The following is a 15,669-nucleotide window of genomic DNA, read 5'->3' on the forward strand; positions in this document are numbered from 1 at the left end:
ACACAGCCCTGATATGGCTGACAATGAAATTGAGTTACCCCTGCTCTAGCATGTTCCTGGGCCCCACCTTATTTCTAGGGAAATACAGAATACCAGTTTTCATTCTAGTTCCAGCACAAACCGTCTACCTGCTCCATATGCAAATCTTGTTGCTTTTCTCTAGTAAAGCGAGGAAAATTAAATCTTCTAAGCTGTCATCTACACAGGATGAAAGCAGCGCACTTGTACATATTTCCCTCTGTATTAAGTGCTTTAATATTCTCAGGGTTATTTAAATTATATTAAATGACCAGAACACTTTAGTAAGATTGTGAAGTCAAGACCTATCTCCAGGCTTGATTTGCCTGAATGCCCTGGGTGGAACCAGATAATTTTCAATGAAAACGAAATGTGCTGAAAGTTGATGCTTTGTGTATAACAGTTCCTACAACATACAGTACACAAAAATAAGGAAAGGGTGTGATTTTACTGTAAGGAAAAGAGAGAGTTGGGCTTATTTGATTGAAAGTAGGAAACAGAAACCAAGAATTCAGCGGAGAAAAGGGTTTTGATCTGGGAGAAGCAGCATAGAGATTAAGGCTCAAGTAGAGATAACAGGAGAAACAAGGAAAAAGTGTGGATGTGTTGTCTATTGGATGAGTTATGATTGCGCTAAAGAACAAATGATACGCTGAGGATGTGGAATGAAAAAATAATAGTATGAATGAAGAGATATTACTGAAGAAAAAAAATCAAAAGTTTGTATTTCGAGTCAGCTTCTACTCCTTCCTCTTGCTCAGATTCTTGGTAAACTATTGCTATGTAGTCCCAAAGGTTTTCCTTCTCTATGAAATGAAAGTAGTTGTACCTATAGGAAATAATTTATAATACCGTCTAAGACAATGTTTTGAAATTCCAACTGGCTCCAAAGATTATTTTCCAATATTTGCCTTTTTGAGACATTCTAGCTCCAGGATAACAGCAACTCTCCATTGCCTTTTTCAAGCCTTAGAGAATATACCAGATGTTAATTCCAATTGTTACGTAAGGCTTCCATCAACAGAAACCTTAAGTAACAGTTGGAATTAAAAATATTCCATGGGGACCATTTTGGCTAACCCAGTAGCCCAGTAGTTGATAAAAGGTAGGGCTGTTCATGGCTGAAACATCTTGGTATGCAATGAAAAAAATGCAGTTGTCCTTACCCTCTGCTTTTGGGTGAGCTGGAAGTTAATCATTTTCTGCTGCATGACAATTCTTTCTCCAGATTAGCTAGTCTTGTGAATGAAGGTTTTGGATCAATGGGTTTTTGTAGTTGATAATCGATTGGTGTATTTTTCCTCATGATCATTTAGGTTGGCAACATTTGGCAGCACGATGCAGTTGAATTGCTTAAAGAAGTACTTACAAAAAGATCTGTTAAAATTCACATAATGGTATGTCTAAATACTGTTTCTTTTATTCATTATTTCAATCAAATGCTACCCTTAACCAAAGGCTTGGGGGTGGGGGGAGCTAAAAGTAAAAATGAAAAACAGTCCTTTTAATCAAAAATAAATAAATTTAACCAATAAAAGTACAATACCAGTATTATACAGAAAGAAAATTCACAAGAAGCACACCTATCAAATAAAGTCTGTATTAAAACCTAACCGTCCATGATCTAATAATGATTAATATGGGTAACCTGGAATGCTTTACTGAAATCCTATTGGGGGAGGAGGAGGAGGAGGAACTCCCCCTTTCAAAAATAGGCTCCCTGGTTTTCAGATATGATACCAGCCAAAACACAGGGTAGGGAATGTAGCCATTGCTGTCCAGAAGTCTCTGGTGATTACCAGCCGTGCTGCTCTACAAATAACCACATATGAGATTCTGTGAAGCTGGACCTTAAAAATCAGATGGGTTTGCTACTTGTGTATGAGCCTCCCTATGCTTAATTCCGGACAGATTGATAGTAATATTCACCAGGTTTATGGTTCCAGAGTTCATGGTTCCGGAGTTCATGGTCACCATGAACCTGATCAAAGTTATCAAAAGCCCGATTCATCGTTTTGGAGGGCTGTATGTGTGTGTGTGTGCGTGCAACGTTAGATCTTATTTTTTACCTCAGGTCATGTGATCTAGAGTTGGGGGATAGCCCTTAGAGATTGTTATTAGACCCTGGTCATGGAGAGATCACTCCCTGTTTGCCATGGAGTTCTCTGTAGGAAGGAGCAGTTTGTTCAATCTGCTCCAAATGGATCCAGCAGGAAGGCTAGGATTCAACACAACCATAGCATGACTGAATGGCTATAGATTTTAAGGTCCCCTAGATCTGGAGATCGTTGGTAATTCTGGAAGAGCTTGCACTCTCGTGGACAGAGTTGGTGAGTAATCTAGGGGTTTTCCAAATAAAAAGTTCAAGTCTTTAATCACTTCAAAAATGTGATAGTTTTAATTCATCACCTGAAAGGAGCAGATCATATTCGTCACAGGGAGCCGAAGTATGGAAAGTGTCAGTCAAAAATCCCTGCTTCCAAGATGGCATTTTCACATAGACAAGAACTTATTTAATTGGATTGGAGGAACAAATACATTAACTTGAGTCAGAAGAAAAAAGTCAAAAGAACGTAGCTTCCCATTCTTTTTTCTTGATGGGTTCCAAGTGATTTAGTACAGAACCACACAGGTCCCTAAAAATGACAACCGTTGTAAAGAGGCAGTCTACAAAGCAGCGGTGTCATTCTCTTTTCCTCCATCAACAGCGACGGAGCTGAAGAACATTGCTCTTCACTCTGATTCTGTGTAGTGGCCCAGAAGTATTGAAAACCTCCGAGCGACTTAAAAGATGTCCAGGAAGGTTGTGTTCCCTGATCAAAACTTCTCCAGAGGTTATCCACAAGTGCAACCAATGCAGTTTTTGGGATGCTTGAGAGACCGCCTTCTGCCGATTACCTCCCTTCGACCGATTAGATCGCACAGATTGGGCCTCCTCTGGATTCCATCTGCCAGTCAATGTCGACTGGCGACTACACGGAGGAGAGCCTTTTCTGTTGCAGCCCCGACCCTGTGGAACGATCTCCCCTTTGAGATTCGTACCCTCACCACCATCCAGACCTTCCGCACGGCCCTCAAGACCTGGCTCTCCCAGCAGGCCTGGGGATAAGTTCTTAAATTACCCGCCCGATTGTTGACTGTTGAATGCAAGTTGTGTTTTATTATTTTATTTTGTTCACTCACTGTTTGTCTTTTATTATTGCACCCCCTTCCCTGTGATTGTAAGCCGCCCTGAGTCCCCTCAGGGAGAAGGGCGGCCTATAAATCTTAATAAAATGGAAAAAATGGAATGGATGCATCCTTGCCTGAAATCAGACTGCCAAGAGTCCATTTTGCTCTGTGCACATGTAAATATGGAATGTGCTTCTTCAACAAAAGTAATTTCTTTTGGGGTTGATGATACATCTTGTCATGTGTGAGCATTATAGCAAGTATCTGAAATTACGACAGGCTTTCATCCATAAACACATGCCAGTTTTTAGAGCTGCTTTTAGTAGCAGGCGGGATGGTAGTAATGAGTTTGTTAATCTTTTCAACAGGAGCAGTCAAATCCTCCTTGGGGAAAAGTGTCTGTCAAACTCTGGTTTTCGGGGATGTCACTATCCTATTTCATGGCATTCCACAAACATTGTATTACAGAAGATGATGGTGATTCTATACCAACATGGGTATTTTTTTTTCCTCTTTTCAATCATTAACAGTTTAACGCAAACATTTCATGCTGAAATAAGTTTCTTGTCCAGGGATAATACTATCAAGCATAGTGCTGGTTGTGATATTGTGGTCTTTGGGGCTTTAGTTAGAAGTTGGGTCAGTATTGAAAACCTTTTAGAAGAGAAAAACTTTCATAGGTAATAAAAACTATGTTTATCAGTGAGATATGAAAAACACCGGTTTATACTGTTACTGTAGTAAGAGAGTTACCACATCTACTTCCTCTTGTATCATCAGTTCTAAACAGAATTCCTAGATGTAATCTGGAGCTCAAATTGCGGAGCTAGTGCATAGACATTTCCCCCAAGTATAACATATATTCTTTCTTGACAAGGATTTTGGAGTTTCCAGACAAAATTTTGGCAAAGAATTTGGAGACAAAAAGATAAACATGTTTGCTATTGTCAGTTTTGTTCTGGGACTGAGTTGCAAATAGAGGAACATCCATAAGATAGACCATACCAATTTCAAGAATCTTCTTATGCTGTTACATTGAATCAGTGATTGTTCCTCATCAAATTCAGTGTAATACCTCTTTTGTGCTTTTGCCATGCACTGTCTGACAACTAAATGAACTTCCTCACTTGGGAGCTGTTAAAGTTGTCCTGTGCAACCAGTGTGATTTTACTTTTAGCAGCCTTAGATCTCAGGTTGTGCATTTCTAGTTTAAGTCTTATTTGCTGATGAACATCTTAAAATGAAAATATTTTCATTTAAATCCTTTTCCAAATTACTCTCATGGTTGCTAACCTAGTATTCGCAAAATTGTTACCCAAATATAAATATATTTATTGTAAGCAAGAAGCACAATGTTAAAAAAGGCATTGAATTCATGAGTATGGCTTCTGTGTATTACTGTCTAAATTGCCACAATCCCCATAATACCATTTTTTATATCACGTTGGTACAACGTATCTGGAAATTGGGTGTATACACATTTTGTTTTTCAATCAATTTATTTTTCTACCCTAACAATTTTCTAATTTGTCTCAGGGTAGTAGCTTTTCACTTTCCCTGTGAAAGTATTTCCTCTTATTAGGGTTTATTATTACCAGAATAGTTGTCAAACACCATCAGAATATAATTGCACCAGCCATATAACTCCATGGTTTCTGAGGTAAATATAGATCCTCTGTGCAGGGCCAGACATTGGTTCCCTTCAACAATTTTTGAATGTTAAGGTTAAGTATTCTCTTTGGAACCACAAACCTTATGCTTAATGAACTGGTTATGCTGTGACTAATTTCTTTTCTGTAAATTTGCTTTAGAATCCTCTAGGACAGTGGTCCCCAACCTTTTTATCGCCGCGGACCAGTCAGCCTTTGATAATTTTACCGTGGCCCGCTGAGCGCACGCAGGGGTGGGGGGGCGTTGTTCTGCAGCGATCATGGCCCCCAGCCATTAATGTCTAAACTGCTGCAAGATATACTTAAATATTTATAAAATGTGAGGGGGTGTACTCACTTCTGTGATATCTATCCATCCATGTCTGTCTCTGTCTCTGTCTCTCTCTGTGTATGTATGTGTGTATGCGTGTATGTGTATATATCCTCTATCTATCTATTATCTATTTATCTATTTATCCATCCATCCATCCATCCATCCCTCTCTATCTATCAATCACCTATCCACCATCTATCTATCTATTCTAGCTGGCTGGGCAATTTGGGGAGTTGAAGTCCAAAAGTGTTAAAGTTGCTGAGATTGAGAAATGAGGACAAAACAAAAGGGAAGAGAATGAAACAAGGTCGTAGAGAGAGATTGCAAAATGAAAGGGCAACTTCTCTTTTTATTTCCTTCCACCCCCACCACCCCCACCACCCCCACCGTGCCTCTTTGGCAATTGGCTGCCCAGGAGGTGGGGAGGGGAAGATGTTTCACAGACAGCTGCCACCCGCCCATCTCTCTCTCTCTCTCTCTCTCTCCCCCCGCCTCCCCATCTGACCTCGGCTGCTCCATGGCGGAGACCCCAGAAGGCAAGCAAAAAAAAAAAGGGCTCAGGAGTGGGGGAAGGAAACAAACCCCATCACGTTCCTATCTGTGAAAGCTCCCCGCTCCCTTCCTGGGCAGCCAATTGCCAGAGAGGCAGTGTGTGTACGTGTGTGTGTGGGGGGGGGGTTGGCAGCCCGCGGCGCGCCTAGTCCGCTGTGGAACACGCTGCCACCCGCCCAGCGCTCGCTCTCTCGCTCTCTCCCCCCCTCCAATCTCCCGCTTCTGCTTCGACCGGCCAGCAACTTGTCCCCGCTTGCCCGGGGACTGGCCTCTGATTGGCTGGCGGGGAGAAAGCCTCGCCAGGGAAGGAGGCGAGGACTCCGCGGTGACGTCATGGGGACAGCGCCCCCAGGTAGCGGCGAACCGAACGCGCTCCGTCTCCACGGGCTACCAAGGTGGCCGGGCGGGCGGCTGGGGTGGGAGTGGGGTTTGGACCGGAGAGGCGGCTCTCGGGTTCGAGTCCCGGGGTTGATCTCAGGCTGCGCGTGTGGGTGAAGAGGCAGCAGCGATCATGGCCCCCGGCCGCTGCGCGGCCCGGTGCCAGGTACTCCACGGCCCGGCACCGGTCCGCGGACCGGGGGTTGGGGACCACTGCTCTAGGAAGCCTTCAGCTCTGTGTTACTACAGAGTAAATGGCCCTTTTCTTTTGAAAATTCAGCAGTCTGTGGCTGACTTCTATTTGAATTATGTGAATATTTTCAAATATTCTTATTTGAATATTTATTTGGCTGTGTCTTCAGATTTTATCCCTATCTTGCTAATAGTTTGGATTGTTTATACCATTTAGTATGCAGTTTAGGGTTTGGACTCTGTAATCTGTACATAGGATAGGATGGAATAGGATAGGATACAAATAGAATAGAATAGAGCTGAAAGGAACCTTGGGAGGTCTTCTAGTCTGCCTCCTACTCAGGCAGGAAAACTTATACTATTTCAGATAAGTGACTATCTAGATTCTTCTTAAAAACATCCAGTGATGGAGTTTCTGGAGGCAAGGTGTTCCACTGGTTAATTGTCCTAACTGTTAGAAACAGTGTCCTCAAAGTTTTCCTTCATTCCAGATTGCTGTTTTGATTAGTTTCCAACCATTGTTTCTTGTCCTACCTTCTGGTACTTTAAAGAATAATTTGACCCCCTCTTCTTTGTTGCAGCCTCTCAAATACTGGAATACTGCTATCATGTCACTCCTAATTTTTCTTTTCTTTAGACTAGACCAACTGAGATCCTGCAGCCATTCTTCATATATTTTAGTCTCCAGGCCTTTGATTCTCTTAGTTGGTCTTTTCTGAACTTTTTCCAAGGTCTCAAGATCTTTTTTTGTAGTATGGTGACCAAAATTGGTTGCAGTATTCCATGTATGGTCTTACTAGGGTTTTATAAAGCGGTATTAATACTTCATGTTCCTGCCTTGCTTCTCAATGCATCCTTTCTGCAGTAATTAAGTCACCTTTAAATTTTTTGAAGTCCTAGCCATTATGTCACTCCAGCTGCTGTTGCTGAAGTCAACCCTTTCATTTTATGACTGCAAGACATGTTGGTGACTGGGCAGATTTAAATTTTGACCTTTTTGAACCATGTGGCATAAGACAAAGCCTTATGTACAATCTGATTCTCTTTTTTTTATCTAATTTTATAGAATCTTCACAATGTTGTTCAAATCTTAAAAGGCATTTTACCATCCCCATAGAGGGCCACAAAACTCTTTCATATAAAGTTTCTGGCTATTTTGTTGTAGTATAGGTAGTCTTATATTTTTCAGCTGAAAAACATTTTTTCTGCTTAGTGTATATTAAAGAGCTTTCTAAATGTGAGTCTGCAAAATTAATACTGTATTAAGATTTGAATTTATATGTTCTAGGATTCAAAGTCGGAGTGCAGTATTGAAACCTTGGAGGAAAATTGTGAAATCAGTTATGAGGTAAGATTTAACACTTAATCAATATAAGAGTATTTAAATACCTTAAATAAATGGTATCAGCTTCCTACTGTTGCCCTACCTAGTCAATAGCATATTATCTATTACAGTTTGTTTCCAGGCTCAAGATGAATCGTAGCTTTCTGCTTTGTAAAATGGAATTGCCTTGGAAATTTCTTCCTCTGTAGTGGTCCAGGAATGTTCATTGGTTCAAGTGGCAATAGTCCTCCAATTAGCTACATTCCAAAACCCTGTATTTCTCAATATTTAAAACATCAGAGAAATTTGCTGCTCCCTAAATAATATGTGAATATGTGTAGGGAATCTCTACAAAATAGTCTCCAGGACAGGTTGTTCCCAGTGCCTTCAGAAGCACCCCTTGGCATTCTCTAGGGTTGTTTTGCAAATTGTGTTCTAATAATTTGCTTATTTTAGGGATTACTGAAGATTGACCTAAAGACTTCTCTTTTGCCACCGTATACATCTCCATCATTGCCTATCCTTGGAGAACACTTTCCAGTGAAAGTAACACATATTGTGTCACCGAATGAGGTATCTTAATTAAAAATGTTGAACAAACACCATCATTAACAAGTCTGTTTTGCTCACCTCCGTTCACAAAAATTGATTTCAGTATTTTGTTTGTATTAGTGCTTTTAATTGAGCTACATAGAGTAACTTACCTCAGGTGGAGAAATAATTTTGTATTTTAGATTGAGAATTTTGTGTACGATCTATATTGTACTGTACTAAAACCCTTGTGCATCATAAGGCAACAATTTTTGAACCAATTTATCTCAGGTTACTTACAAAATACAACACCCATTGGCCTCCCAAGGGAATGAAATTTGGGGAAGTTATGGTTGCTCAGTGGAGAAACTGCCAGGAAATCAGAAGTTGCTCGCACTCCCACTGCTTTGCCCGTGTTCATTCTGTTTCTCTGTTTAGGTAAGGAAATACCTCTGAAATGCAGTTATCTCTTCAAGAGAAAATGATTCAGAGAATTTTTCCTCATCTACTTAATCCATTTAAGGATGACATTTGAAAATTATTAATGGGAGGTGACCAATAACAAACATCATAAAAACTATTAACGTAAAAAAATAAAATTCAATATATGGGATCTTTTAAGAGCCCTGGTGGTGCAGCGGTTAGAATGCGGTACTGCAGGCTACTTCTGTTGACTGCCAGCTGTCAGCAGTTCAAGTTTCATCAACTCAAGGTTGACTCAGCCTTCCATCTTCCAGAGGTCGGTAAAATGAGGACCCAGATTGTTGGGAGCAATATGCTGACTATAAAACCCCTTAGGGAGGGTTGTAAAGCACTGTGAAGCGGTATATCAGTCTTAAGTGCTACTGCTATTGCTTTTATATAAAACAATACACAATACAATAACTGTACAGCTCTAAATTTCACCAGCAGCAGAGAGGAAGGTAGAATATTTTTTCCCTCTGAGTTTCTATGGCAATTCCATATGTATCTGGTGAAATAACCAGCAGTATTTTAGCTACACTTTTGGTACATTGCTTCTAATTTACACCAAGATCCTCTCAGTCTATAGATCTTGCTTACTGAGTTCTATTTGGGACCTTTCAAAACCATCTAGGATTAAAGAAGTCACAGGACTTGAATATTTCACCTGAATATTCTAGCTGCTGTCTTCCTCCACTCCAGAAAACTTTATAGCAGGGGTGTCAAACCCACGTCGTCATCACATATCAGGACTTTTTGCCCCTTTGCTAAACCGGGGGGCGAGTGTGGCTAGTATATAACACATCTGGCCCGCGGGCCGGGAGTTTGACAGCTCTGGTCTAGAGGAAGAATGCTAGAGCACAAATAAGGAATGTAAAACTGCTCGGCTCTAGAAGTGAAAAAGTGCTCCTAAGGAGACTTCAATGCACGTACCAGAGAACCTTTAAAAATGTAAGTTCCACCACCTTATTAGCTCAAACATATTTTAGTTCAAGTGTATAGAGCAGTGATACACCTGCAACCATGTCCCCTCTTTTCCACATCAGGTTCTAATGGTTGCATATCACAAGGAGAAATGAAATGTGAGTGAGAGAGAAAAGCTTATTCTTTGTAGAGACTCTCCCAAGAGATTACATTTCTCTTGCTCAAATTCACTAGTGTAACATTTCTCTCTTCTCCCCTCCTCCCTATTTTTAAAAAGTCAGTGTTTCACCCAACTAAGAGTGGCAAATGTAAATAGCTATATGTGTATTTACATATGGCAACCAATGTTGTGTTATTAACTTTCTGCTAATTCAGAAGCAGTTGGAGTGCAGCATAATAGGTTCACAGCCTTATAAAAATTTAGGATGCAGTTAGGAAAATGTTAACAGACCCCTGTACATTCTTCAATGGTCTGGAAAATGAGCAGCCAGAGAAACGGTATTAGAAAGAAACTGAACATATCTCCACCCTCAACAAATGAAAAAATAAACTGATTTCTAAAATAAAAGTAATGGGAAATTGTTGTAACCTGATCTCTTCCCTGCTAATAAGTTGATAAAGAAAAAACGAGTGTTTTGCTCTTAATGAAATTGATTGCTAGGAATTTAATTCATAAATACATAACCCAAATCATGGGTGTGATTTATTTGGGTTTCAAATTAGAGCCTTCCAGAGAAGGGCCATTCCCTTCAGAAATTCCTTTTTTGTCAGCATGTGATTTTGTTTTTAAATAAATTTAAACTCTATTGCCATTGTACTGTTTTAGTATTTACTTTTTGGCTTATTAGTCAAACTGCTCCCTTTTCTTTGGTTAAAATCAGGAAGGTTATCTCTCAATATATTATTATATTTAACGCCCTTTGCTTTTACATGAACAAACATATTTCTAATATTACAGTCTTTTGATTCAGATACTTTCCTCTACCCTAGGTGTATATTTCCATGGTTCACTCTAACAGCACCAGCCAAGAGAGAGATAAGGAGGACAGCTTGGATTCTGACACTCTAGAGAAAACCTTGGCTCAGTATAACCAGAACATAGAGACTCTTCCACATCTAACTGATTTTCAAAAAGGTGTAGTACTTAGAACCTAAGACAATAAATACGTAATAGCCTGCTTTGAATATTTTCAGTTGTATTCAAGGTGGCTAATTCTTGTTTGCTTAGAAGCCTGATTTGCATGAGCTCCTTTTCAAGGAACTTCTTCCACATTTAAAAATAGAAGAAGAATCTTGCCATAAGCCCACTTTGTCCACATGGAGGCATGCCAAATGGAGAAACTCACATTAGGGAAACCCACAACCTCCTCTACTGTCATTACATAGGCTTGGGTCCTGGAATTCAGGAGTTAGTAAACAGCCATCTAATACAAATAGCCATTGATACCACGATTCTCCATGAAATTGTCCAGTTTCCTTTCAGAACCAGCGCAATTGACTGATAATACCCCAAAGAGTACATTGCATCCATGGCTAAGAGGACCTTTGGAAAGATTGTTCATGTGTGCCACTTGTGCCCATTCTTGGACTTTTCTCAAGTCACTTGTGCTTTAGTCCCTTCTTGTTTGGACTACGAGTAGATCTTGATTTACAACCACTCATTCACTTGGAAGTTACAGTGGGGCTGAAAATACGGATTTGTGGCCTGTGCTGTGCCCCTGTAGTCATGTGATTAAAATTCAAGGACTTGGCTGCTTGCTCATGCTTAGACTACAAGGGCACACCAACTCTCCCTTCCTGCCTATCTCTTGCTTCCTGTTGGCCACCTTGCCCCCCTGCCTTGTGGGATGGCAAACACTTACAGAACTGCATGGCTCTGGGGTTGCATTCCATGCCCTGGGAAGATTGAGGGACCCCAGTACATGCAAGCATTCATTCTCCCAGCTGCCTTCTCCCCCAACCTTTCACCTTTTGCACCCAGCCACTATAGCCAAAGCAGAAGCACCTTACTACCTTTATTGTCTCCTTTTTGGACCTGCAATGCGACCCCGGGCATTCCAGTATCTCTGACTCTTCAACAGTTCAGTGCTAAACCCCAGCAAGCTCCAGTAAGCATTCATTCACTCCCAGTTCTCTGCATCAATTTTTCGCTCCAAGAGTATGTGTAGTAAACATTTGCTGGAGAAGCTGAGTCCAAAAAGGCTTCATTCCCCCCGCCCCCTAAATTCATTTGCTTTAAAATAGTAGTAATTGATTAATTGCTGAATCAACAAAACTGGACCTCAGTTGAATACAGCTAGTCCTCAAATTACTACAGTTCTTTACTGACACTTCAAAGTTACAATGGGACTGGAAAAAAGTGACTTATGACCATTTTTTCACACTTATGACAATTGCAGCATCCTCATGGTCACATGATCAAAATTCAGGTGCTGGGCAAGTGGTTCATATTTATGACGGCTGCAGTGTCCCGGAGTCATGTGAATCAGCTTTTGAGACCTTCTGACAAGCAAGGTCAGAATGGGGAATCCAGATTCACTTAACAACCATGTTACTAACTTAACAAATGCAATGATGCACTTAACAGCTGTGGCAAGAAAAGTTGTAAAATGGGACAAGCTCACTTAACAATTAGCAACACAAATTTTGGGATCAATTATGGCCGTAACTTGAGGACTACCTCTAATTTCGTGCTATTGAGTTACCTGTTGTTTCATCTTTCTCCTGCTCGCATCAGAATAACCAGTGCAAAGACATTCCAGCTAACTGAATGGCATGCTTTCCTTGTAGACATGCCCTGCCTCGCAGAATATAGTGATGGTTTGTGGTATCGAGCAAAACTCATTTCTTTTGTTGAGTTCAATCCTATTTCAGTTCTTGTGGAATTTGTTGACTATGGATCGACTAAAACATTGCCCGTAAGCAGGTAAACCTAAAGATGTTCTTTTTTCAAATCGCTTTATCATGATTGATAATTCAATAACTAGAAATATTGTGCTACAATAAGTGTTCCTGTTTTAGATTTAACTACGTTGATCATAAATTATCAGCTTTTATAGTTTGACTTGCAAACTGTGTTCCAGGTTGCGTCAGATTCCACGCAAGTTCATGCAATATCCTGCTCAAGCATTCAGAGTGTTACTAGCTGGATTTAAACCTGCTTTACATGATTCCACAACAGAGAGAATTCCTTATTGTCCAGAATGGAGCCTAGATGCATTGTGGGCTGCAATGAACTGCTTTGAAAGCAAAAATCTCAGTGCCTCTTCGGTGGTAAGCCTTTTTAAAAAAATCCTTCTCAAGTTATCTCTGTTTCATCCGGGAACTATATATTCCTTCTATATATAAATCCTCCATTGAAGCTGCTTGGAAGAAATAAAATCAAGGAAGAAATTAAAAGCCAGGACCACATTCAGACTCCTTGATAAGTAGGATTTGTACTCAAAGCATCAAATGTTTCTTTTTCATCTTTGTGAAAGATGGCGTAAGTGTTTTGAATTTATAGTATGGTAGTCAAAATCCATTATTTTCTCATTGTTTGCTGTTTCCTGTGTCTGCATTGTGGTGAAGCACAAAGGGGCTTGAACTGCCATTGCAATCTTCCAGATTTGGTACCAAGATGTTTATTTGCTATGCCAATAGGGGAAAAATCATTCTCTCTAAATCCAAGCAGACATGTGCAAAAGCATGTAGCTGCAGACAAGATTTAGATGGTGGGGAAAAATGGGATTTCTTGCCTACATTGTACTTCTATTGGAAATATTGATATTGCTTCTGAAACTAAATTTGTTGTGTTTTTTGAAAAATTTTGCTTCTAAGACACATTCACCAGAGCACATTGTATTTTTATATGAAGAAGGACATCTATTTCATATGAAGCTTGTGGAAATGGGATTTGCAGAACTGACACAATGATAGGTAAGCAAGCAGTATTGGTATTTGTCTTTACCAGCATTTTAAAAAAAACCTATTGATCTTGCTCAAAATTTGCAAAACATTAGAACATGAAAACTTTATGAATGGATCCCACTATTTTTGATTAGTGATTTTTTTTAAAAACTGGAATTCTTGTAGAAAATATTTTTAAACTATGTAAGTCCTATTATTTCTAGGAATAAATAAAATAAAATTGCAACTTACTTTCTTCTTGTTAACTCACGTTATAAAATCAACCACATACAGAGGTGGATTTAAACTGAAGATGCTAACACCTTTATCCAAATTGTAGCCTCCAAGATAGAAAATAAAAGCACCGGAAAAGAAAACTGAATTAAAAAATAAACAGGAAAGTTCAGTAAAAGGACCAATGCTTTTATATACATCTATAAAATTATGCAGTGAATAATAACTGCATTATTCAAATGGTTCTTTTTTTACAATCATTAATGCAATAAGGATTCAATAGCAATACTATGTAGAAGTTGATTGCTTGAAAGTTTGTGGGTATCTATTTTTACATTCCCAGGTATTGATACATGAGAATAATACTGTTTTTTTGTTTGTTTCAGATGTGGACTACCTCGATTAAAAAAAATTTGAACTGATTTTGTATTAAAATTGTCTTTGAGTTACAGTTTTTTGTAAATTCTGGGAATTCTACACAGAAGTGTGAGTTTTTTGTTAACATTGTTCAAGTACTAATAGTTTAAATAAAAATAGTTGGATTTGCATCAAAATGTCTTTACATTAGTTTATGTTTTATTTAGTAAGTAGGGCTAGGGAAAATGTTTCAACTGCTTTGAACATGGAACGTCCTGACCCAAGAGCAAAAAACTGTTGCTTCAAATGTTGGGTAAAAATTCTGGGAATTAAAGTCTACAGATCTTAAAGTTGCCAAGTTTGAAGACTATCAATGTAAATTGTCCAACCACAGAATGATTGTCAACCATCCCACTTGGCCATCTAGCAAAGAAAGACTTCTGGTCATTTGTTTTGCCAGGAGTATAATTTACTGACACTTAAATGGTTACAGAAATAGTGTAAGCTGAATCTGAAGTTTTCCTGGGCAAACAACACAAAGGAGAGTTCTCTCTTCCCCCCTCCAGCCATCTCCTGGTTATCTGCAAATGTCCAATCAGGTGCTTGTATATTGTTAAGGAAACAGGTGCTTGGTTCCCAGCTCTGCATATCGTTATTTGTCCACTGCCACTAATGTCAGGTTGTCAGTTCATGAAGCTTGGATAGGTGAGATGCAGCCATGACAATGGCTTTTTAGATGTCGGTAAAACCATTTTCCACAAATAATTTTTCTACTATCACTATTACAAGATTTTTAATTACAATTAGCAAGTTTTGACCTATATTTTTATGCAGTCTTTTGTTACTGTTCCAGTATTTTCCAATTACATCCTTAATGCAGATCAGCTCCATTATATCATATCTTAGAAGCTATTACAGACTAACAAATACATTTGGCAATACATCATCGGCAAATAATTTGACACCCAAATCCTTATAGTAAGCTTCTAAAAATTTTGGCCAATAGTTGAAAAAAAATCAGCTATTCCGGGTTCTGTTTTTCTAGGTTTAAGATTGATTAATCTTATAATAAATTTTCCTTAAACCTTTTCATTCTATTAGATTATTTTAAAAACTGTATTGGGATGATGTGATCTAATAACATGGTTTGGAATTTAGAGTTCTTTACACATGGTTGCAGTTTTTTTTTCTTCCAGTGATTCACACCAATATTTTACTGATTAATACAAGCTGAAAATGTCCATGTTGTGCTTATTTTGAGTAACTTTCCTATCAGAAATGTGGAGATGTTAATTTTACCAAAACATTTGACAGTGTTGCCTATTAAATTATGATAAGCAGGTTGATTATTTATTGGCTAGATGGCATGTCTATTAGGAAATTGGCTTGAAACTAATCTCAAAAAAGATCATAAAGCTTCTTTAACAAATTAGAGTGAAATATCAAATGGAATGCCACAAATTTGGTTCAAGACATGTACTCCAATTTTTTTTAAGTGGAATGAATGCCTATTAGATTTGTAGGTTACACAACTGGGTGTGTAGCTAATACAAGAAAAATGGTTTGAAAATAAAAGTGAAATTTAAAAGTCAAATGAATTATTTAGAAAAAGAAATTATTTAGTTTCTAAAAAAAGAGAAGAGGGTTTTATTCCC

The 15,669-nt window shown here is 38.9% G+C and overlaps 1 protein-coding gene across 1 annotated transcript in view; it reads left to right on the plus strand.

Moving 5' to 3' along the window:
* RNF17 (ring finger protein 17) overlaps nucleotides 1-14,169 on the plus strand; it is a 51,921-nt gene extending 37,752 nt beyond the window's left edge. The window contains exons 26-34 of the mRNA XM_032219160.1: nucleotides 1,335-1,415; nucleotides 3,558-3,686; nucleotides 7,583-7,642; nucleotides 8,075-8,191; nucleotides 10,526-10,670; nucleotides 12,326-12,461; nucleotides 12,619-12,808; nucleotides 13,355-13,453; nucleotides 14,044-14,169. Of these exons, the coding sequence (XP_032075051.1) occupies nucleotides 1,335-1,415; nucleotides 3,558-3,686; nucleotides 7,583-7,642; nucleotides 8,075-8,191; nucleotides 10,526-10,670; nucleotides 12,326-12,461; nucleotides 12,619-12,808; nucleotides 13,355-13,450 (954 nt within the window). The 3' untranslated portion in view covers nucleotides 13,451-13,453; nucleotides 14,044-14,169. The remainder of the gene's footprint in view (nucleotides 1-1,334; nucleotides 1,416-3,557; nucleotides 3,687-7,582; nucleotides 7,643-8,074; nucleotides 8,192-10,525; nucleotides 10,671-12,325; nucleotides 12,462-12,618; nucleotides 12,809-13,354; nucleotides 13,454-14,043) is intronic.
* The last annotated feature ends 1,500 nt before the right edge of the window (nucleotides 14,170-15,669 follow it).

This window comes from Thamnophis elegans, chromosome 6 (assembly GCF_009769535.1).
Source record: "Thamnophis elegans isolate rThaEle1 chromosome 6, rThaEle1.pri, whole genome shotgun sequence".
NCBI classification, from domain to species: domain Eukaryota; kingdom Metazoa; phylum Chordata; class Lepidosauria; order Squamata; family Colubridae; genus Thamnophis; species Thamnophis elegans.